At 34.4% G+C, this 24,232-nt stretch overlaps 2 protein-coding genes, 1 long non-coding RNA gene and 1 pseudogene across 5 annotated transcripts in view; 3 read left to right on the top strand and 1 right to left on the bottom strand.

The window, feature by feature from the left end:
* The first annotated feature begins 2,011 nt into the window (after nt 1-2,011).
* Nucleotides 2,012-8,126, top strand: LOC139773705 (apoptosis regulatory protein Siva-like; annotated as a pseudogene).
* A 2,216-nt stretch (nt 8,127-10,342) lies between these two features.
* Hpr1 (THO complex 1-like protein Hpr1) lies at nt 10,343-13,899 on the top strand. The gene is given in 10 exon segments (XM_071708360.1): nt 10,343-10,557; nt 10,651-11,343; nt 11,547-11,794; nt 11,929-11,955; nt 12,029-12,203; nt 12,206-12,324; nt 12,407-12,556; nt 12,839-12,986; nt 13,073-13,309; nt 13,393-13,899. Coding segments are annotated over 10 exon segments (2,160 nt in total). The 5' UTR covers nt 10,343-10,521; the 3' UTR covers nt 13,720-13,899.
* A 3,963-nt stretch (nt 13,900-17,862) lies between these two features.
* Nucleotides 17,863-24,232, bottom strand: part of Mp (collagen XV/XVIII-type protein multiplexin) — a 480,457-nt gene continuing 474,087 nt past the window's right edge. For all 3 annotated transcript variants that reach the window (XM_071708353.1, XM_071708354.1, XM_071708355.1), the window contains 9 exons: nt 22,418-22,673; nt 22,025-22,099; nt 21,794-21,885; nt 21,617-21,709; nt 21,409-21,531; nt 21,301-21,315; nt 20,882-21,076; nt 20,668-20,783; nt 17,863-20,506 (listed from right to left, as the gene is read on the bottom strand). In XM_071708353.1, the coding sequence (XP_071564454.1) occupies nt 20,209-20,506; nt 20,668-20,783; nt 20,882-21,076; nt 21,301-21,315; nt 21,409-21,531; nt 21,617-21,709; nt 21,794-21,885; nt 22,025-22,099; nt 22,418-22,673 (1,263 nt within the window). In that variant the 3' untranslated portion in view covers nt 17,863-20,208. The remainder of the gene's footprint in view (nt 20,507-20,667; nt 20,784-20,881; nt 21,077-21,300; nt 21,316-21,408; nt 21,532-21,616; nt 21,710-21,793; nt 21,886-22,024; nt 22,100-22,417; nt 22,674-24,232) is intronic.
* Nucleotides 23,905-24,232, top strand: part of LOC139773703 (uncharacterized) — a 266,478-nt gene continuing 266,150 nt past the window's right edge. The window contains exon 1 of the long non-coding RNA XR_011718406.1: nt 23,905-24,036. This is a non-coding gene — a long non-coding RNA (uncharacterized lncRNA). The remainder of the gene's footprint in view (nt 24,037-24,232) is intronic.

Raw genomic sequence — 24,232 nt, 5'->3', positions numbered from 1 at the left:
TTATTGAAAAGTTATTTCAGCATCTATTCGATTTTTCTACTATCCAATATATTGCATATATTCAAATACTATTGCTGTACCACTGATGCATTTATAACTAGTTGTAATCGATAATTTACGCATATGTACGCGTTATTGCAATATTAATTGCATATATATATTCCTATCAAACATGTGACTCTATTCATATAACATGGCATAATTAAACACATTCGATGGTGCTGCTTATTAAAAGTTGTAACACTTAGAAATTACTTTATTTAGAGGATGATCACAGGAACTATATTTTGTTTATTAATTGTAATACATTTATTTTGTTCTCTTTCAAAATTATCGGTTTTTTCTCTCAGTTATTGTTTTATGTTTTTATTTTCAGCTAAACAGCCTCAGTTTAGAGCTTTCTTGTAATATCATCCGCATATTGCAAACGTACGTAACTACGATTATAAAAGAAGTTAATGAGAACTGATCTTACAAATAAATACTATTAAGAGTGTACGATTAGACAATTGTCATATGTGATAATTTTTTGCAATTCTATGATACATAGAAGATTATTCCTTGAAATAATTTTCCAGTGATGTGTTTACGTAACTATATATAAGTCAACCAAAAAATTGTCTTTTTTTGATTAACATAAACAATGAAAAATATTACTTTTTGTTGTCGAAGGAAATATATTTGGTTTTGGTATAATATATTAGTTGTATAATTTTTATACGAGTACATTCTCGTATGCAAACTAAATTAATTAATAAATGCACAATAAATATAATAATAAAGAAGCGTCCAGAATTAAACTTATCCTAATCTGTTGTAACTGACCCATTTTAAGGCAACGGATGTATAGAATGCTGTGTACTTATATGTAAGATCTTTATATTGTTGACAAATTTCATACGTTTATCCAGATATATAGTATGTATATTTAATAAGTTACCATACATCCGTTACCTCAATAAATATATTAATTCATCACTCACCGACACCGATGCGCAATAGCGGAATATATCTGCCACGTAGCTACGTTGATTCTGTAACATATAAATATAAAATTTATTAAAATGGTGTTTAAAAACTCAATGTTTTAAAACATAATTCCTATGGTATCAAACCTTTTATTTATCATTCAATTAGATATTTATTTAAATAATTATTTTCCTAAAATGATCTTTACATAATGAGCTTTTATAAAACTTCAAATTACCACTTTCTTTCTAATTATTATTTCTAAATTATTGTGAAATAAAGCGATTCAATAATAAACAGGAAAAAAGTTGCTTTTACACAAATAAATAATATTTACCGCAAAGTTGTTCCGCTGGCGCCCGATGCCTCTCTCAGGCCTCCTCCTCCTCTCAGGCTGTCCTCTCGGGTTGTCAGCTCCCTCGATGCGACACTTTCCGCGTCGTTATCTTCTGTAACTATAAATAAATGATTTGATATTAAATAATTCTTACGCATCAAACTTCTTATTCATCATTTAATTACACTTTTATTTAAATAATTATACATTTTCAGAAAAATATCTTTACAAAAATAAATTCTTATAAAATTTCAAATTACTTTATTTTTTTCTAATTATTATTTCAAAATCATGATGAAATAAAACGACTCAAGTATAAGCAAAAATTAAAATTACTTTTACACAAAATAAAAAGTAATATTACCACAATGTTGTTTCGCTGGCACTCCCGAAATGCGACGCGAACGAACCGTTTATACAATCGGCGGCGATTGTGTTTAGTTGCCCTGTTGTTCGGTAAAGCGGAATTGCCTGTAAAAGATAAGATTACGCGTACGTTTTAGGTCGGTACTCTACTTTGAGATAAATAGAGATACGCGTAGTAAGTATACGCGAGAATAAAAATATGCGAGAATAATGCTACAGTTGAAGCGGATGAAGTACGCGTCGCGTGTGATTAATTTCGAGAGTATAATATCGTGCAAGGTATGGCAAAGCCGCACGATTATTATATTCTTGTGATTACTTGTAATCACGTTCAATTGTAATCAAAGTTTCTTTTTTTTTTAAGAAACAGATGTGAGTGCCATAAAGAAATAGCAATGCGGAAAGAAGAGAAGAGTCGAAGCCGAAGAAGCGGCCAGATGTAACAGATCGCGAGGTGAGTATTTCATAATCTATTTTATTAATTGTTATCTGATGAAAATAATTATTTATTTGCGTAGTATATCGTTTTCAGATCTCACTGTATAGTGTATAATATAATAGTGTATTGAATGTTTAATACGTTGTCTAATAAATAAAATATTTGTTAGATTATATTTTGAGATTTTTTAATATTTAATAAATTATTTATGACATGATTAATATTAAACAAATATACAGGGTGTCCTATTTTAATCGATTGCTCCCAAAAACTTTTTTATTTGTGATTCTAGAAAGAAATGCTTAGACGAAAGTTGTTTGAAGGGGGTTATATGATTCCAATGTCGTGCCATACTATCTTCAAGAAATTTTAAAGGAGATTAATTTTTTAAATGGAACTTAATTTTTCCTTAAAATAATAGTTATAGATCTCGTCGAGACGTTTTTAAAACACTATAATAAAGTTCTTCTTCGTTAAGGATTTCCTGAGATATTTTTAATTTTGTCATATTTTTAATATATATATGAAATATCTCGTAAAGTAATAATTCACTTTTCGATGACTTTACCTTGATACTTTTATACGTAGAATAATAAAAAAACACCAATTGTTGTAAAAAAAACAGAAAAAATAATTTTAAAAAATTTGTTTCGTTGTGTAAAAGCATTCATTGTGTAAAATTGCAAATGTAAAAATTAATTTTATTGTTCGCTTGCTTTCATTATTTTATGTACAAAAGTATCCAGGTAAAGTAATCAAAAAGTGAATACTTTAAGAGATAATTCATATTTTATATTAAAAAACATTATGACAAAATTTAAAATATCTCAGAAAATCTTTAACGAAAGACAGCTTTATTATAGTGTTTTGAAAACGTCTCGACGAGATCTATAACTTTTATCTCAAGGAAAAATCAAGTTTTATTTAAGAAATTAGTCGCCTCTAAAATTTCTTGAAAACAATGACATCTACAACATAACTTACGTAAGAATCATGTTCCCTTCAAACCAAACAACTTTCGTCCAAAGCATTTCTTCTTAAATTACAAATAAAAAAGTTTTGAGGGTGATCGATTAAAATGGACACTCTTTATATAAAATATTTCTAAATAATTAAAATTTATAATAATTTAAATTATATAAGAATTAGATTTTATTTCTTATCAAATTTTGTGCAAGTTGATATCTAACTAAAGAAGCATTTTATTAAGATATTATTCGTAGTTCGTACATTAGTTGAAATTATGAATAAAATGATACTTGCATGCAAAAGTTATTCTTCCATTTTTGCTTCCTCATAGAGGAAGCTTTGTTTTCGTAATTCGTATATGAACCTTTGATTGCGTATAAAGTTGGTTCTAATCAACCAAATTTAAAAGAATTATATATAAATAGGGGTAGAAGAAACCAAAGAAAAGATTGTTTTTTTGAGTTTTTAATGTCAATATGTTCAGAATGTTTTAAAACGTCGAAATATGCATTAAAAAAATGTCGGTATGTGTGTATGTCTGTGCCAAATTACAGAAATTTCTATAACTCCAAAACTGATCAACCAAATCTTAACGAATTATATATGAAATAGGGGTAGAAAAGACTGAAAATATAATAGAATAATAAAAATTGTTAATACTAAAGGGATTACCGATTTCTGTTAAAAAAAATAACTAAGTTTACCGAAATTTTTATAACTCCAGAACTAATTAACCAAATCTTAACGAATTATATATGAAATAGGGGTAGAAAAGACTGAAGAACTATAATAGAATTAATAAATTTTGTTAATAATAAAGGGGTTACCGATTCTGTTAAAAAACAGCCAAACTTACTAAAATTTCTATAACTTAAGAATTGATTAATTATATTTTTCAGTCTTTCTACCCCAATTTCATATATAATTCTTTAAGATTTGGTTGATTAGATTCAGCTTTATATGCGGTTAAAGGTCCATAATTTTGATTGCTTCCTCTATGAGGAAGCCAAAATAAATAAATATAAATAACTATGGCTTAAAATAGAGGAAGCAATGCAGGTTTCTACTTGCTTACTTAAAAAATATGAGGAAGCAATGTACAAGTTTCTACTTGCACCCTGTTATTTAGGTATGTGTTTCTTTTAATCTGTTCTCCAAATATGCGCTCAAAATTAAATATTTCATAATTTGATGCAAGCAAGCAATATGTGTCTATAAACATCTTTTGAATATATGTATATAAAATAGAAGCATTACCTTTCTTATAAAAACAAGGAATTTATATTTATTTTAGACATAATTATTTTTATTTAAATATTTTTTTATGTTACAGATTAATCTTGTACATATCTTTTCTGTTGTGAGATACGAGTAAAAAAGGGTTCAGATGGGAGAACCCGTGAGGAGGCTAAGGAGGCCTAGGAAAAATATCGAGTGCTGTTGTAATAACTTTGTGGTGAGCATTATTGCTTACTTGCATAAAATTGGTCGTTTTATTTTGGTGATATTTAAGGTTTTTTGTTACTCACCGATTGATAGTGGAGTGTAAAAATGTCAGCTACGTATTATCAGCTATGATGGTTCTGTAACATAAATATAAGGTTTAATTAGGTTATTTGTAATTAACGTACAAATATAAGATTCACAAATTAAAACGGAGCTCAAAATAATTAATAAAAATAACATATTGAATCTTTTAACTTAAAAGTATGTCAAGAGTAAAGTTTTTCTTTCATAGACAATAAATCTCAGACAATAGAAAAAAATATTTATATTTAGAGTTATATCTTACAATTAATAAAGATAAATAATTATATAGATATAAAAAAAGGATTATGGAAATAATTGATTCTTGGTTACATTAAAGTTGCTGAAATAAATGAAAAAAGAATAAGAAAGAAAGTTGCATTGAAAATAAAATATTGACATTTTAAAAATATGAAGCTTTTCTACAGATTTATTTTTTACAAAAGAATTAGTACAATATATTTATATATGTAAAATAAAAATAAAGACTATTCTCTTATAGAGAAAAGGATAGGTATTAAATGAGTTAGGCGTGTGTTTCCTTTATATTTATAAATACTTTTGAATGTGTGTATAAATAGAAGCATTATCTCTCTTATAAAAACAAGGAATACATATTTTAATAATGCTGTATATTCATCTGATATATAATATTGCATCTGATTTATTATATATATAAGATACAATATTATATATAATTGAACTAATTTTTACTTCTATAAAAACGCCAATTTATACACAATATTTTATAGTCTATCCATGTAATCAATATGGACACAAACTGGCTTTATAACAAATAAAATAAAATAATGTGATGTGAGATCATATAAATTATTCGTTGCAGAACAGAGGAATTTTTTAAAAATAATTATCATTGTTTATATTAATTTTCCTGTTAATAAAACGCCGCGATGTCACTTTCGCGATTATCCGCGCGACGCGCCTTCGGCCGTACAAGTATCGCGAAATACATATTTTTTAGAAATATCTACACCCGAGCGCTGAATCGATATTACTCGATAAATACTGCAGTAAATAATGCATGCATAGATTAATAAAGGTTACACTTACCAATTAAACAACTCTCGCGACGCTACTCGTTCCGCAGCCGATCCGTCTCGTGCCCGTCGCAATCTGGAAATGAAAGGGTAGCGTAATTAACATGAGCAACATGAGCAACACGGAGACGCTTCGTCTCCCGCGCGATCAACTTTTCGCACCGAAAATCTCGCCGCGGCGTCACTACGCATCCCGCTCTTAACTTCGCGATTATAGAATTTCTGTACTTTGAGCAAATGCTGCATGCTCGCCTTTTAGTGATTGCCACTATTTACGTTCTAACGAATAAGCGTATTAATGCTCTTGGTAAATATCCGCGATATTCGCGACAGATGGAAAATACGATCGCCCGCGATTGTCCGCGCGACGCGCCTGCCGGACCAAACATCAAGTACCGCGAACTTATTACTTATTTTTGAGAAATATCGTTACACATTACACCCGAGCGTTGAATCGATACTATACGCGATAGATATGCTGCGTTAAATAATTCATGCAGGATTAATAATGCTTACTCTTACCAATCAAACAACTCCCGCGACGCCACTCGTTCCGGAGCTGGTCCTTTCCGCGTCCCGCGTCCGTTGCGATCTGGAAATGAAGGAGAACGTCATGACGTCTGACACGTCATCAATATGGCGGAGACCCGTCATCCCCCGCGCGCGAAACTTCTCGCGCCAAACCGAGCCAAGGCCCAAGGATGCCATGGCGTCGCTACTCACCCCGCTCTCACAACTTCGCGATCACGAATTTTCCGAATTTCGAAAACCGAATACTATTACGCTCGCTTATGATCACGATCGTTTTTTGGCATTCTAGCGAATAGGCGTACTAATATTTTTGACAAATATTCGCGATCGATATTCGCGACATTGGAAAATACGACGCGATTCGTCACTTTCGCGATTGCCAGCGCGACGCGCTTTCGACCGAATAAGTACCGTATGCGTATATTTGCAATTCGTTAATACCCGAACGCTGAATCTATCCTACGCGATAGACTGCTGCGTTAAATAATGCATGCAAGACAAAATAAAGCTTACTCTTACCAATTAAATAACTCGCGACGCGCCACTCGTTCGAGGACCGATCCGCTCCGTGTCCGCCCGCCGCGCCGTCGCGTCGCGTTTGCGCATTCCGGAAAAATGGAAGGTGACGTCATCAATATGGCGGAGGTGCTTGATCTTCCGCGCGGATAATTTGAAATTTCTCGCGTTCTAACGATTAGGCGTATTAATATTCTGGAATAGATATCCGCGACATTTGCGACATTCAAATAGACGATTGTATTCTTATATCTATATTCCGCTTTCAGGTTTCTCTCTGCTTACAATTTATAGCGGAGACTTGATTTAGTGGAGACTCGAACCCGATTTAGCGGAGACTCGAACATTATTGATGGATATTTATCAATCGATTGACAGCGACCAGCGACGGCAGCGACTCTCAGCGACTCTGCATCAACCTGCATTAACCTGTCTCTTTACGTGTGTGACAGGTGACAGTGTCATGTTGTTATTTTAATCATTTAACGCCAAGTTTGGAAAATGCCAAAACGTGCCTGTCCCTTCGAAAGCGACCTGTTGCCGCAGTTGAAAGTGCACGTGGGAGAGAAACAGATGAATAACGGCGTATCCAGCGACCAGCGGATGAGGGATGTCTACGGTGAGTACCTATTTAGCTCGCTTTTTGCAAAATAATTCGTACGCTCTCTTTTGAATCTTAACACCTGACTCCGCATACGTTTCCAGATAGGACCCTGAGTTTGCTTAAGGCAGGCGCGAAGGCACTCGCCCATAAGTTGAACACGTCCGCACAAATGGATTCTACAGATCTACCTTCCCCTCAACGTCCTTGTCGAATTTACAATCACCTTGTAAATTCAGATCTACGTCCAATCGGTCCAATCTGAAGCAGATGCTGTTGACCGATAAATTACAGCTGAAAACTAGCGACAAACTTGTCAATGTAGGTTGTGGGACTGCCGTTGGCACTTGAACCGTCTTGGACGGCTTTGTGACTATTTGTTTTTTCTTCCAGGATGTCCAGGTAGACCTTTGCGGATGTGGCCGATTGATAGATCAATCTACGGTGAGCGCGTGTTATTATTGCGATCAGGAGCTGTGTCTCACCTGTCAGGCTGTGTGCGCCAAATGCACAGAATTGTTCTGTCAGAACTGCTCTGTACCTGTGTAAGTTGTTAGCCATATGTACCTTTGTATAAGCTTCATCTATACTATTTGTAACTGTATGAGTTGTTCTGTTTCAGATATAACTGCGACGAGCAAATTATGTGTCTTAATTATGCTATCGATAGCTGTCAAAGAAGTGTTTTTATGCGAAGGTTCCTTTTATGAAAATTGATATCTGTAATTTTACTACTGTTTTACTATTCTATCGTGATTTTATGTACATATAAATTATATATCGTTATCGAGAATATTAAAAACCTGAAGAGAATCTTAGTAATTATAAATTATCTTGTATAAACAATAATATAATATAGAATATTTTAATAACTATATAATTTTTACTTATTAATATTTAAACGCTATTTTATATGTAAGAAGGAATGGTTACAAATATGTTTTAAATAATATTGTACAAGAGAGGTTACAAAATGAAAAAAATTAAGCACATATCCATGCTAAAAAATTTTGTATATGTATATACATACGCATTGTCTCGTATCTTAAATATTAGACGCACATTGTGGTGTCTCAGCAAGTATTTGAAAGAAAATATAAATAGTAATATAAAAATTTCTTAAATTACGTTTAAAAGTAACACCGTTATTCGCATCTCTTTATTTAATGCAAGTTACAATTGCAGCGCTTAAGATTTCTGATATTTCATGTATAATCTATAATAAATATATCTTAACAGATCATGATTTTCGTTTCTTTTACTTTCAATCGTTGCAATTCAGAAAAATAAAATGTATAATTTAAAAATGATTGAGTGCGATAAACTTTAAAGATTTTTAAAATTTTTCCAAAATCTCGTGATTTTTAGTTTTATACATTTTATATAAAATAGTTTTGTATTTTATGTTTGTTTTAAAATCTGTAAAATAAAAAAGGACATACATAATGTCTTATAATATATAAAAGGTATATAAAATATTGCATGTATTTTTAAAAATGTATGAAACATGATTTTTTCCATTTACTATTTGAATTAAGTACATCTGCATGTAATAAGATAAAACTATTGATAAAACTTGTATCTATTAATTGCAATAAAAAAAAGTACTGCTATCCTGTTATGAAAACATTCACAGGCAGGTAGATCGATCGATATTATTTATACATCTTAATATATAAAGTTTATAAAAATATAACAATCAATTCGTTTGAACATGAATATCACCTAAATCGATTCACGAAGTCTTGTATGAATTATTGGTATTACTTTCGCGATGCAGCTTATTTTTAATGTGACAGGTGAAAATCGCTTTATATTGTAATAGAGTTGTTAGTTGACTATTTTTATACAATTTCTTCTGTTAGCTCCATTATAAAGTAATATTAAAATTATTGGTAACGTTCGATTCATTTGCTGCAAAGTCAACAGAATTAAAATGCTTGTCAGACAGTCTGCTTATGCAAGATTCATACGGAAGTTATGTCCATAGAGTTCTTCGCGTTTTTACGATAATTCGAAAAATCCACGGCTAAATCAGTTTCATCTGCTTCCTCGCCAAGGAGATGGCCCTCCACCTCGAGTTTTGACTTTCCAAATATTCTGCAAATAGATTTCGTGATGCACAGACATATTAATTTTTATATTAGCTAATTTGTAGCTATCCAAATGGCTGTATGCAACAAAGATTATATATAGCATATTAGTACGTTATATTAGTGCCATATTAGTTTTATAAATGCACTATCAGCATATGATGTATGTGTTATATTTTCTCGATGATGATGTAATGTGTTAACAGATAGCATGAATAAAAATATGATTTTCTCATGCATTTTCATGTATTGTCTCATGTACAGTCAAATTCATAATAGGTACATTACATTCAACAAATATTTTTTATTACATCCAACAAATAAGTTCTTTAAATATTCCACAGCAACGACACATGTCATTCATTTCTTAGACAATTTTACTCATTAATTATTTAATTTCACATTCGGTATCATTATAAAGAATTATATTTATAATATAAAGATAAATTCAATTAGATAATACATTTCTCTCGCAGATAAGAATATTCTTGTTCTCAGTCTTATATTCTATTGTAAGTAACAAACCAACATTTTTCCCAGAGAATAAACAAAACTTTTGTAACATTTAAAATAAAATCTTTTCGCAGAAATAATAATTTTAATATCAACTTTAATATCATTATGAAGTAGGAATAATGTAATTTCATACATGAAAAATGTTATAGCTTGATTGAACACATCACGCGTCACATACAGAATGATTCTTAATTATTTAATATCGATATCAATTTCTCTCTTTTTAAGACATTTCTCCCTTTTAAACAAAAAGTTAAGCAAAAGTTAGCTTCTTATACTAATATATTGGAAAGTAAACTAGAAACAAGAATATCACTCTTAATATATATGTTTTTCATACTCTTTTTTAAATATAGATGTTAACTATAAAAATCTAATAATTTTTTATTATACCAGAATAGTGTTTTTTATCGACAGTTGGAAAATGAACGTGCCTATGTAGTACGAACTGTGGCACAAGAATCGTGCCCGGAACTCGTAACTTAACCTCCCTGCTGTCACAGATCCTTAAAAGAAAGACGAAAATGCCTAAACCGGATAGCCGAAAATAATTTTCAATAAAAATAATAGAACCTGTGATAACACGGCTATAGAAAATCATGGCGATGTTCGAAGTGTTGAGGAAGGACTATAGCGTAAGTATAACGTTTGGAAGTAAATAAGCATTAACTTTATTCATGAATTCTTGCTTGGAACTGCATTTACAAGGCATCTTATTTCTCCTTTAGGATTATCTGCAGCAGCATTTCAAGCTGTCGGACGTCTCGTTGTTTCAAAAGAAGTGCGTCGAACGTTGTGCGAATGACAGCGACAGAAAAGTGGCGATCGATCAGGCGCTGCGAGACTCGTTGCTGGTCGTACTGACGGAAAACGCTTCGGATAACGTGCGCTCCCTCGAATTGTACATCACGTTCTGTATAGAGCTATGCAGGAAGGATCTCGCGACGGCGAGTATGCCAGTGATGCTACTGGGCGATATCTTCGACTCGATGACGCTGGACAGATGCGAACAGTTGTTTACCTTCGTGGAGAATAATGTCACCGTGTGGAAGGAAGATCTGTTTTTCACTGCCTGCAAGAATAACTTGTTGAGAATGTGCAATGACTTATTGAGGAGATTGTCGCGTTCGCAACAAACGGTATTTTGTGGCAGAATTCTACTGTTTCTCGCAAAGTTCTTTCCTTTCTCCGAGAGATCCGGCTTGAATATCGTTAGCGAATTTAATCTGGAAAATCACACGGAATTTGGCTTGGAAAAAGCAGAAGAAGACAACTTGGAGCAGATAACGAAGGACGACGACAAGTCAGAAAACAAGATACCAATTGATTATAATTTGTACAGAAAGTTTTGGGCTCTACAAGACTTCTTCAGAAATCCGAATCAGTGTTATAATAAAATGCACTGGAAGGTGTTTTCAGCTGTGAGTTTTAATTTTCTTTAAACCATAGGCCTGTTTGTTTTCGCTGCACTTCTACTAGTGCAATAAGTTAGAATGAATGAAAATATATTTGTTTCATTCTAACTTGTTGCACTATGTTGCAGTTCAGAAGTGCAGCGAAAACGAACAGACCTAATAATATTAAATTTATTTTACAGATTTACTAAAAAAAATCTTTTTTGTAGCATGCATCTAATGTGCTGTCAGCATTTGCTTCCTTTAAATTGGAGGAGCAACGTAGTTACCCTACAACATGCATCAAGATGGATACTTCTATGGAAGGCCCCCACAAAGAAACGCACTATTTTGCAAAATATTTGACCAATCAAAAATTATTGGAGTTGCAGCTGTCAGATTCCAATTTCAGGCGATATGTATTGCTGCAATTTCTCATTCTTTTCCAGTATCTGAATAGCACTGTAAAATTCAAGGCGTAAGTATTCTCCATATTAATGCAATACGATGAATATTTTACAGTGAATTCACAAGCCTCATACCTTTGAATTAACAAATTATTCGGCAATTGAAACGCCTCTGAATAGTTATAAAAATGTTTGTTTTTCAAAGCTTCCTTGCCAGTGGCTATGAGACAAGGTCTGCTTTCCTTAAATTAAATGTCTCGTGATGTGTACGTTATCGAATCACTATGATGTTTGTTACTTTTAAGTGAGACACACGAACTCAAGCCGGATCAAGTGGAATGGGTGAAGACCACTACTGACCAAGTTTATACTCTACTGACCGAAACACCGCCCGATGGCCCCACGTTTGCGGAGACCGTGAAGAACATCTTGAAACGCGAGGAGCATTGGAATGCATGGAAAAATGAAGGTTGCCCACCGTTTTTAAACGACCGGCATCGGATGTTACTGACGAGGAGCCACGAAAACCGAGGAGACCGAGACGACGTATCGGTGATGTAATTAGGGACGCGCAAGCGGTTGGAAAATATCATATGGGAAAGTAAATATCTTTTACAAATGAAAAAAATAAATTAATATTTACGTATAAGATCGAATAATTAAATTTTATTATTTTTTAATAGCCCAGAACTCACTAAATTATGGAATTTATGTCCAAATAATCTCGAAGCATGCAAATCTAAGGATAGAGATTTTCTTCCATCCTTAGAAACGTATTTTGAAGACGCTATAATGGAATTGGATCCTGCTGCGATGGTCGATGATAAGTATAAGTAAGCGTTATTGTTTGTGAAATCTTTCGTTGTGATTATTAATGTATTAGTCTATTGTTCCCGGAAAACGGATTGTAATTCATCTCATAAATTATGTAACCATCTCATTCTCCTTCTCCTTTATTCACAACCTTCAATTTCCCAATCAACCCCCTTATAAACCGAAATAATACATAGGACAAAGATCGGGATCCGCCGATTATATCGACTGCTCTCTTATAAAGACACGCATCATTCCTCATGATAGTTATTAATAATAATGCGATAATTTTGTACTTACAGGAAGGTGAACGACGGTAACTTTGGTTGGAGAGCGTTAAGACTGTTAGCGAGACGAAGCCCGCACTTCTTTGTTCATGGCAATTATCCTATAAATAAATTGCCTGAGTACCTTGAGACAATGATTAAGAAAATTGCCAAGGATCGTCCAGTGAGTATCTAATGTTCAGTATCTTTCTGTGTGAATATGCTTAATCTTTGTACATTTCTTAATTTTTTTTTTACTGTGTCTCATAGCAGACTCAGTCTGATGTGAAATTGGAAACCGAGGAAACACCGCCGTCGGAATCTACCGATCAAGAATTTAACGAAGACGTTTTAAAACAGGAAAGCGAACAGGTCGATGCCGAAAGCGCCGACGTGAAAACAAGAAAGTTGAATAAAGTCACACCGGAAATGGTGGCAAAATTATCAGAGAGCCTGAAAAACGATTGGAAAAAATTGGCGACGAAATTTGGTTATACAAATGACGAGGTATATAAATTATCAAGCTTTTCTTATTATAACACTAATACTATTCGTAATTATGGGATTTTAATACATGATATGCATTTTAGATTGCTTTTTTCCAAAGCAAAACAACGCCGTATGAACAATGTAAGACTATGCTCGAGATATGGGCAGAAGACGATGAAGATGCATCAGTCGAGAATTTAGCTTATATTTTGGAAGGTTTAAAATACACAGAGGCATTGGCGATGCTAAAATCTCAAGTATTCTTTAATTTAGCGAATAAAAATAATTGTATCAATGAAGCACATACAACACTGTACTATATTTTATCATTTGTAATAAAATTTTCAATCTTTTCATCATATACTACATGCGTTTTAAATTTAATAGAGACAATGGCCCGTATTCTCAGCTCACTTTTATCGAAATAAATGCGTGCATTTATTTTTGAGATTCTATAGTATATGTAACGTAAACTTATATATGCTAAGTGCGCGCATTTATGATAAAGATGAGCTGAGAATACGGGCCAAGGAAATCATTAAACTTCCAACTATTTTGCTTAATAATTAAATTCAAATTATTTAATTACAATTTGAGGTTGAACGAGAAAATAATAGCGTTATATCAAGACGTAAAGCAAAGATTTTCATTACTTTCTATTAGTATATAGTCACACCTTTCACAATTTAGATTTAAAAGCATTTCGCAGCGAAAGAGAGAGAGAGAGAGAGAGAGAGAGAGAGAGAGAGAGAGAGAGAGAGAGAGAGAGAGAGAGAGCGCTGAATTATACAACCGAAAAAAAGAAAAGAAGTAGGATGAGCAATATTTACTCGTAAAATCGGTAGACACACATGCAATGTCCCGAAAAATTAAAATCACCAAAAGGTGGACATGCAAAGTCCCGAAAAAAAGGGCGTTAGTTTGAAATCTGCCCTATTGGAATCAGTCATTATTAATACTGGCAATTTTACAGTTTCGACGTGCGCCGAGCGACTTTTTATTTTCATTACACACTTATGGTTGTATTTCGGCAATCATAAATGATATATAGAAAAATGATAGAAAAACACTACAAAATGGTTTAAGCCTTTTTTCTCGTTTATAATGTTTTTTTTTAAAGCTGATTTCATGGATTTTTGTTAAGTATTTTTGTTGCGCGCCGACTCCGGAACTATAGCAAAATCCGAGTCATTTTTGGTTAAAATTATATAAGGAATAAATATGTTCTCGTCAAGATATAAGGTAAATTTATATATTATTTGTTCACTGTCGTCAATTTCGCCAATGTACCACTTAACATTGTCAATTTATATAGTGTCGATCGTGAAACTATATGCTTTTTATCGTTACGGTTAATTTAACGGCAGTCGTCAAAGTATATAATACGATTGAACGGTATAACTTTGCGGGACATTGTCTCATTTCCAAGATTTCGGGATTATGACATTTCGGCACATTGTCACGTTTCTAAGATTTCGAGATTATATGCCCTTTCGGCACATCTACTACGTTTACGCGAGCATTATTTCTGTTAACTTACGATGATAATTCCTCCGCGTAAACGGGATTTTGTAGTAATTTACGATAATTCACTCCGCGTAAACGAGTGAATTATCGTAAGTTACTATAGAAGTAACCGTCGCGTAAACGTAGTAATTGTCACGTTTTTAAAATTTTGGGATTTTGACTTTTCGGGACAATATACGAGTTTTCAAATTTCGGCACATTTTTTTTCGGGACTTTGCATGTCCACCGTAAATTCGACATAACGTAATATAGATATAAAAACGGAGGTACGTATGGCTCTTTTTCCACAAAAATAATTTAAAATTTATCTATAAACGTTATGATGCTATACGTAGTATCGCACTATTCTTTTGATCGCGGCAGTAGCGGTCACCTTATTTTACGACGCGACGAATCGCGTTACGCGCCACTTCGAAATTTGAACTAGAAATCTATTCGCCGTTTTCGCATATTTTGTTTTCATGAATCCTCATAAAAGTGTCAAATAAAATATTGCTAATGATCGTGGCTCGCCGAGAATGTGCCAAAAAGTGTTTCATTCTCGTTACAGATTTGAATAATTCGTTTTTCAAATTGTCTCAGTATCGTAATGTAACTAGGCGGCGCGCGCACGGCCAGCTGCCAGCGCGCAGCGGCCAGCCGCTGATGCCGCCATGACACTCTCGGTAGCGCGACCGTTCGGAACGCATGGAGCACGTCGCTCCGCGGATTAATCGCGGATTTTGCCCGTCGAAAGTGAGTAACGGGTGAGAATTTTGGTCGGTAGTGCCGCTGGAAGTGACGGGCGATCGTGTGAGTGTATCAATTACCGTGTGTCTTCGCGATTGACGTCGTTTCGCCTTTCGCCGCTCGTAAACAGTCGCTGCCGGCACTATGCGCCGTGGCTCCAAATTGCTGCCGGCTCCGGTGAGTACAAATTCCGATACCATAGACACGCGAAAATGACCCGTACGTCTTACCGAGAGAATCGAGGGCTAGGCTGTCTTTCCGTTAGATGTGGTATGTTCGTGACTCGGACCTGCTCGGACCGTCGTGTCACTCGCGTTTACCGTGCGTAACCGAAAATCCGTCAGATGAAAGAGGATTGATATCAGATAAACAGTATATCGCGTATCGGTAGCAAGTGAATAGAGTGAATACGCGACAGTTCCGTCAAGTGAACTCCGCGCGACCGCCTCGTCGGCCGTCGCGACCAGTCGCGACTCGTTTAATTCGTAAGGAGTAATGAGAACTACTTTATCGACGTGTGAACGTACGAGAATTCCCATGAAATGAACTCCGTGCGATCGTAGCATTATTTGTAGCTTTGCATTTCTCACAGATTACAGTGTATGAGTTAATTGAAATGGATAGTGATTGGTAATAAGGAGTCGTCATAAAATAATCGCGATGACCTTCTAATTAGCCGCGATTACTGCTTGTAGGTTTTTTTGTGTATCGGAAAGGTGAAATCGATGTGGTTAATATCGCGATCGTTATATTTACCGAATTACGTGTATCGATTAAATTTTGAAAATACGGGATAGTAATCAGCAGTAATTGCGATCATTTTCTGATTAGACGCGATTACTGTGCGTATTTTTTTTTGTAGATTAGTAACGCAAAATCGATGTATATAGTTGATGTAGTTAATATTGCAACTGTTATATTTATAGAATTGTGTGCATAAATTAATTAAAATACGGGATATTAATTGGTAGTGTGATTGCGATCATTTCCTTACTATAGCCGCGATCACTGCTTCTAATTTTTTTGTACATTAAAAGATATCGCTATAATTAATGCCGCAACTGCTTTTATTAAATTACATGCATGAGTTAATTGAAAAGTCTTTTCTGCATTAATTTTTACATATTAGCATTAGACACAACAGTTCATGATATAGTAGATTAAAAGAGACATTGCTATTGTTAATGCTGTGATCGCTACGGTTACAAGAATCATTTATCGCGTAATATTTATATAATAATTTAATATTACGAATTAATGTTAGATGAGATGTACATTTTTATGTTATTGGAAAAAGTATTATTTTAAAATAAGCGTGTAGAATCGGTAATGAAAAAAATATCAAGCAATTGTCATTTTAATTATAACAGTAAATGCCATTGATAACATACTTTCGTGCTTTGAGATTCTTATATTATATAAGAGCAATTTATGCGTCTATAAATTTACTGCATCTAACAGAAAATCCGCTGGTGTCACGATTTCTCTCAAACAGAATACGGATTAAAAAATATAGATCGGTTTGCATGTAAGTTAACGGAATAAGTGCGACTGTGTGCGAGTCCGTGAAATCGTCGTGTGTCGATCCGTGATGTAATCGGGACAAGATCGATCGAATCCATCTTAATCGCGCGCGGAGATGGAATACAGTGACGTAATTTCCGGTTAGTTGCTCAATTACGAACTTGCACGAGCTACATTTGCAACGGCTTAGAAGTCCTTGAGGACTGGCGCAATCAACAGCCTCTGCAACGATCCACTGCGCGAGGATTCAAGGTAAGAAATTTTTCTTCTTTTTAGGAGATACTTATATATTTACACGCATTATCAATGCAAGATATTTGAAAGTCAAGAAATATCTATTTTTTTTAAACACAACATTGCAGATTATTAAAACTAAATTTTTTCCCATATTACGTAACGTTTGAATTAACATTTTATTCTACACATATCGATATAACACAAATTGAAAAGGTATTTATATGGCTTTCTATATGAAACTGTAAATATATTAATGAAACGATAAATTCTCCCTGAAATGATTGAATCGATAAATATTAATTTGCTCATGTTTGTAATTTAGAACTAAATTGAATATAAGATATGAATTTATAAATCATACTTTTTATCAAATTTAATAAAATATACAATTTTTATATTCTTGCCGGATAAAAGTTTATTATCTCTATTTTGATTTGAAGACGTATATAATTCAATATTATATTATATAAAATACTTTGATAAAAATGTACAAATCTATACGTGTGTACCGCTTATATAATAAAAGCGAAGGAAAGAGATAGAACTCGAGAATATTTCTTTTCATCTTTTATTTAAAAAGACAATAATAAAGTGTACAAATAATATAAAATTTGGAAACAAAACATTTTCGGTGCAAACTATATCGAAGGATAATCGATTGTATGTTCTTGTCACGGATATGTCACGAATTACTACTGACGATACTTAAAAAAGTTTACGTATGTACGTAGGAAGTATTCGCCAACAAGCTTGCTGACAACCTAAATATACATATGATGGTCTCATGATTAATCTCTACGTAATTGTAATAAATTATATTAATGTTAACGGTATATCTTCGAGTTATAGACATTGACTTAGATCTGATTTATGCTCGGTGTAATCCAAAGACCAGAAACATAAATCCTACGGAGTAAGCTGACAAAAAATAACAGGCAAGAAAGTAGGAGAATGTATAAATTATTATACATATGTATTTCGTGGCAGAACTTTGGTAAACGTTACTCATTTACGTGTGTTTATTTAGGCCTGACAGTATTGCATATCATACATATTAAATTAATTGTGTCGTGTTAAGTACAGAAATTAAAGATATATATCAAGGCTACTTTATACGCGATAATATTAAAAGTCGTTACTTAAAAATAAAGTTAATAAAAAAAGTCAACACAAGTACAGAAAGGAATCTTAACATAATAAAAAGTATACGCTTTATTAATTTTTCATTTTTTTTTGTTAATATATTAATTTCTTGTTTCTTCCAATTCTCGAGAATTTCTGCGAAAATCCCAATAACAATTTTTCAAACATTTAGAAGAACCGATCGTTGACTATTCTTAAAGCGATCGATGTACGATTTAAGGTACAGGTAATTTTTTTCTTGATGACTCATCATAAGATACACGGAGCATAAATCTTCGACAATGAGTCGAGTAACTCGTCGTCTGAAACTCCTTAATCGATGTGCCTCTTACGTCTAACATACACACTCAATATGTATCAGCTAAAATGTAAATGCAACTTGATCGCGGATACGAACTTCATTTAGGTTTATTTAGGGCAGTGTTAAGTAATTATTTCCCTAAACGGTACAGCCCACATTCGCAGCGCACTTACAATATTTCGGCATTTGTAGTGTCGAACGTAACTACCTAGGTTTTAATCACTTGAGGATTCGCATGCTATTTTGCATTAGATCATTAGAAACAAGGAGGATTTATGCAAATAACTGAGGATCTGAATTTCAAACCATAGTAATCCAGGAAAATCAAAATTAAATTATTTTCAGAAAAGATGTTAGACAAAGAAAAAATTTATAGTTTTCTATTTCATATCAAATAAGTCTATACAAACACATCTGAAATCTAAATTACTCTATGTCCATTTATTATAATCTTTTTCAAGAAACGTCATAATTGAAACAATATATATGTATATTGTATCTTGAAAAATATGAGTCTTCCAATCAAGAGATATAAGTTACGTTACAAAAATACTAAATATAAAATGGTAAAAAATAAAAATGATTAAATCTGAGAGATTTCTTCTGTTTTCCGAAAATTTCTTATTTTGAGACTACTACGATTTTGTATTCAGATCCTTTATTCTTGCGATGATAAGCTATTGATATGGAGTCTAGTTACAAAAATCGATCGCCTGCATTTTCTGACTTTTGAATAATTCAGAAGTAGGCTGCGTAGGCATCGTCCAATACATAATATTTGATGGGAAGAAGGGATAAAACTCTAGACAGCCGCTTTTAGCATTTAAAGTGCGCCATAAACGCGGGCTTAAGCAAATCTTGCACTCGTTGTCCAGGTTCGTGTCGCTCGTTTGGTGATCCATAAGTATTTTTGGACGTTTATCGTGATGAAGGGAAACGTTTAACGAACGTTGAATCACGGTAGAGTTTTCTCAAAAGGCCTCGAGCGATCGAAGCTCTCGAAAGCGACTGATAGGAGGGGGAGTACCCGGTGCGAATACGACGAAACACTGACGAATATCTAGACGATCAGTCTTCTTTTTATGTTTAAGATAGATCGAGAGAAGAGAGAACTGAGACGCGACTGAAGCGGATGGCTAGTGGTTTCATTGGGAAAGTACAAGTAATTATACCTTTGGAATCGAAAATAGTTTTTCCTGATTTCGGGAATGCGAAAAATGAGATGTAACGCTGTTCGCGATGGCTCGCACACGCTATGACTTCACGATATGTATAACGATATGAATTATTACTTGAACGTGAGATTTTTCTTTTATATATATATTTATATATATATATATATATATATTATTATATATGTCGCGCGAAGAAACGCAGCGCGCGCGCATCTGCATTCCTATTTACATAACGGCTCGATTTTCGCGTTGCGATGGTGGATGGTCGAAGGTGCGAGTATTCAGTATTGCATGAGCTCTTCCAAGTACTCCATATAGTCGTTCTCCGACATCTCGATGTCGTCGTCTGGCCGATTGTCGGCGCTCCGCCGTCTCCTCACCAGCTCGCTCGTCACCTCGATGCAGAGCAGCGCGAATTTATTGTCGCACGAGTATCGTACTTGTTCTAACAGTCGACCGCCGGTCAACGGCGAGCCTAATCCGTAGCGATCCGAACTGCTCGAGTGCCAGGCGTCGCAGTAAGTGTCCATCGCGCGGTCGCCGAGTTTGTGAGAGCCGTGCCACGCGACTTTCTCGGGCCTGTAATCAGAATAATGTTAATTTCACGATAATAAGAAAATAGAATTGAAAAAATAGAAATAGGAAGATAGGAAATATATCGTTTTGTACATATTTATACACTTTTTCAAATTAATAAGTAATAATATTATTTGCGAATTCGTTTAGTTAATTATACTTACCATGCGAAGTCAGTAAGGATGTTCTTTCCATTGAAGCTGTAGATTCTGGGATTCTGAGAGAAGTATGCCCCATTTCCGTTGAACATCTCTTTCCAAGAGTTGAATAGCACGTCGCCCTAAATATTCCCGATTATTACTTAGGAAAATATTTAATTTTCAATAAAAAGCATCATGATAATAAATAGTAATAAATAAATATTGCTCTCTCAATTACCTTTATGTTAACGATAGGAAGATCTCGATCTCCTAATCTGACAATGCTATCGACGTTTTGAACTCGAGAGCTAAGGAAAGCACGGAAGGTACCTCTCAAGCCTGCTCGCCTTGCTTGTCGATAGCAAGCGTAGTCTGCTCCTCGTATACCATGCATATCACCGGTGAACGGCTCGTTCAACGCAGCCATCCGCAACTGAAAAACATGATTCGCATTGAACAAATATTTACATTTATAATAATAGCGAACACATTTATATATTTTTAATTAAAGATATAAATTTACGAAAATTCTCATTAAAAAATCATCTTTTTTTATTATTCGCGCACAGTAATGTGAAAAAAAGTGAAATATTATATCGTAAACGAACGGATGGAAAGTCTCAAATAAAAATCTCATTAAATACGGCACAATCTCACCATTCGCGGATACCACTGCACAGCATGGAAAAAAAATGCAAATTCGATATTAACACGTTTAATTTTTACAAACGTGCCTTATACAAAAAATAAGTTAAATCAACTTACTCCTGTACCGTCAGCTTTCACGGGTATTTGATTAATTAAGTTGGATGCTTCGAAAGGAGGGTTTGCTGGCGGTGGAGATGTCGTTGGTGGTGCTGGCGTTGTGATAGGTAAAAGTGAGCCGAGCTGAAAAACAGATTAAAAGAAATTCGGTGTTAACACAATTATAGCATTCTACGAACTTATAATAGTAATACAGTTTGATACTGACTGCAATGTATTGCCACCCATTGTTAACTCTGACTAGTAAAGCTTGTTCGTCTATTATATAAGCCAGCGTCCCGACTGGACTTACACTAGACATCTGTAAACGTAAAACAAGAGTATTAAAAGTAGATTTGCGCACAAAAAAGCAATTATTATTAATTGATAATTTGGGGAATCTTACTTTTGTCATGGCTTCTGTGTTTTGGAACGTAACAGCTCCTGGCACAATTTTCGTTGTACTTTCTAAAGGTCCCCTTGTAGCGGCAGCAACACCTTGAAAAAATTTTTGAAATTTTTAAGAATATAAAGATACCGATGGTTAATGTGCAATTAATGGAAAATATTTTATAATACATCGAAAGAGCGGCGGTTCTGGTGCATATTTATTTTAGTATCATACTGTAGATATTACCTAATTGCTCTTTTAGTTCTTTCAGTTGCTTGAGTTCACGTAGAGCTTTCAATTCGTCCAGACTACTTCTGGCTCCTTGCGGTATGCGAGTGTAAAATTTAATTATATTATAAATATTTGATAGGTGTTCGATAAAACAGATATTTATCGCAGACTTAGAATAATTTAACAAAATATTATTAATGAAATTGTTAATTTGTAATATTATTAAACGTTACATTAATATAATGACATCGGATGTTACTCATAATTATAAACATAATTTATATTTAATCTAAAAATTTATAATTTATAATTTTAATTTTGTTATCGAAGTACGGTTAATCAAATGCTATCAATTTATAAATGTTATAATAACTGCCAACATCTTCTCTAATATCTTAATGTCTTTACCTTGTCTGGGGGGATAATAATCTCTCTCTCCGAAAACGTGACTTCTACCGATCCCGGGTTCTCCTTTTTGTCCGATTAAAGACAAGCCGGGCGGACCAGGGGGTCCGGGAGGGCCTGGAGGTCCCGGAACTCTTACATATGATCCTTGAGGCGCTGGTCCAGGAGGTCCGGGAGGTCCTGGAGGTCCTCTCTGACCTTCTCTTCCCGACTGCCCAGGAATTCCAGGGAAACCGTCGTCTCCTTTGTCGCCTTTGATCTAAAAAACGTATTTAACGCGTGAATAGATCGTCACGGTGTTTTTGCAGATAATGTTTTCCCGCAGAAGTACGTCAATGTAATGAGAAGACTGCGATTATCGATTTCCTTTTTTTTCGCTGCATCGCATCGCTTCGGTAGACAGGCAGACAGATTTGTAGGCAGTCAATAAGTAGTAAAGTATTGCCAAGAACAGGAGCGGTTGATTTATCGGAAACATCGAAGAATGAGATGCAGCGATCGCTTAGGCGCATCACGTCGGCTTTCTGTCGACGTTTCTTCGTTGCGTACTTTTTCACGGATGTTCAGCAGAGACGGTTTATGTGCTAGGCGCGAGAGACATCCTTTTGATCGTGGGAAGGCGATATCGGAATTTCCTGTTGCTCGACTGTGTGATCGCTCTTTCTCGAGAAATAATCTATCCTTGTCGTTATCAATGCTGTATTATGCCCTTAGAAAAATGATGGATATCTTGAGCGATTTTTATCGTTGTACTTTGTATTTTTATGAAATTTCCATCAGAGAGAGATTTCTTTTTATTGCATTGACTAGATCTCTACGATCTCTCGCCTGATAGCGCCGTAAGAAATTCTGATAAGGATGTCCCAGATGTATCAAAAAATATTTTAAGAATCGAAGAATCGTTTAACGATTTTTTGGCTAAATAAAGCTAATCAAGGTAAAGTTAAAATTAAATTGGAAAATAAAACTCCGTTTTTTATTTACAGGCTTTAAACCCTAATCCGAGCCTTAAAAAGCTGTTATTTTCATAATAAAGCATTTCTTAAAATTTTAATCAAGGAAAGATTAGTTTCCTTGTGCAATAAAAAAATAAAAAAATAGACTTTCTAAAATATTGTTCAGTCCGGACATTCCGTATATAGGTTTTTGTGATACTTTATTTTCTCATTTTAACGCAATTGTTAGTGCTTTACTCCGTAACAAGATGTTGTAATATTTAAAAGGATTGTTATTTGGGTACGCCTGGCGACTCTGGCGTATGTGAATATACGCTGCACAAGTGCACACGCATACAAGCTCGCAGCTCGCAGCTCGCAGCTCGCAGCTCGCAGCAAAGCGGGGCGATATCGCGCGTATCAGCATGCGTTATTTGTCAGTTGTCGGCGGCCGTGACAGCTCGCGAAACTCCGTGCGCCGCGGCGGAGAAAATTTCTGTTCGGCGCAAACGAATAAATCCAACGAGACGAAGACGCGAAAAAAAAAGGGAGCACGCCAGGCGCACTCTTGCATTAATTTCCATCACTCGCGTTGCGCCGCCCGTTGTTCAAAGACTTCCGCATCGTCCTATTCACAAGGATATATATGCCCCGCCACTTTAATCTGCCAGACCGAAACCGTGCGAGGTGAAAACCATTATTTTTATTTCCGCACCTTTTCCTCCCCCCATCGGCCCCATCTTTCTCTTTTCCCTCAGAAACAAAGGGCAACATTTCTTGTTCTCGTTCTCACTGTTCGCGGACGATCGACTGACAGGTTAGGTTACTCACTCGCGTGAAATTCCGTTCCGTTTCGAAGGGAAGGCTCGGTTTAATTTTTCGA

The sequence above is a fragment of the Temnothorax nylanderi genome, unplaced genomic scaffold (genome assembly GCF_030848795.1).
Source record: "Temnothorax nylanderi isolate EJ_2023f unplaced genomic scaffold, tnyl_v1.0 TNYL_tig0066_pilon, whole genome shotgun sequence".
Classification (NCBI taxonomy): Eukaryota; Metazoa; Arthropoda; class Insecta; order Hymenoptera; family Formicidae; genus Temnothorax; species Temnothorax nylanderi.
This window is presented reverse-complemented; position numbering and strand designations above follow the sequence as displayed.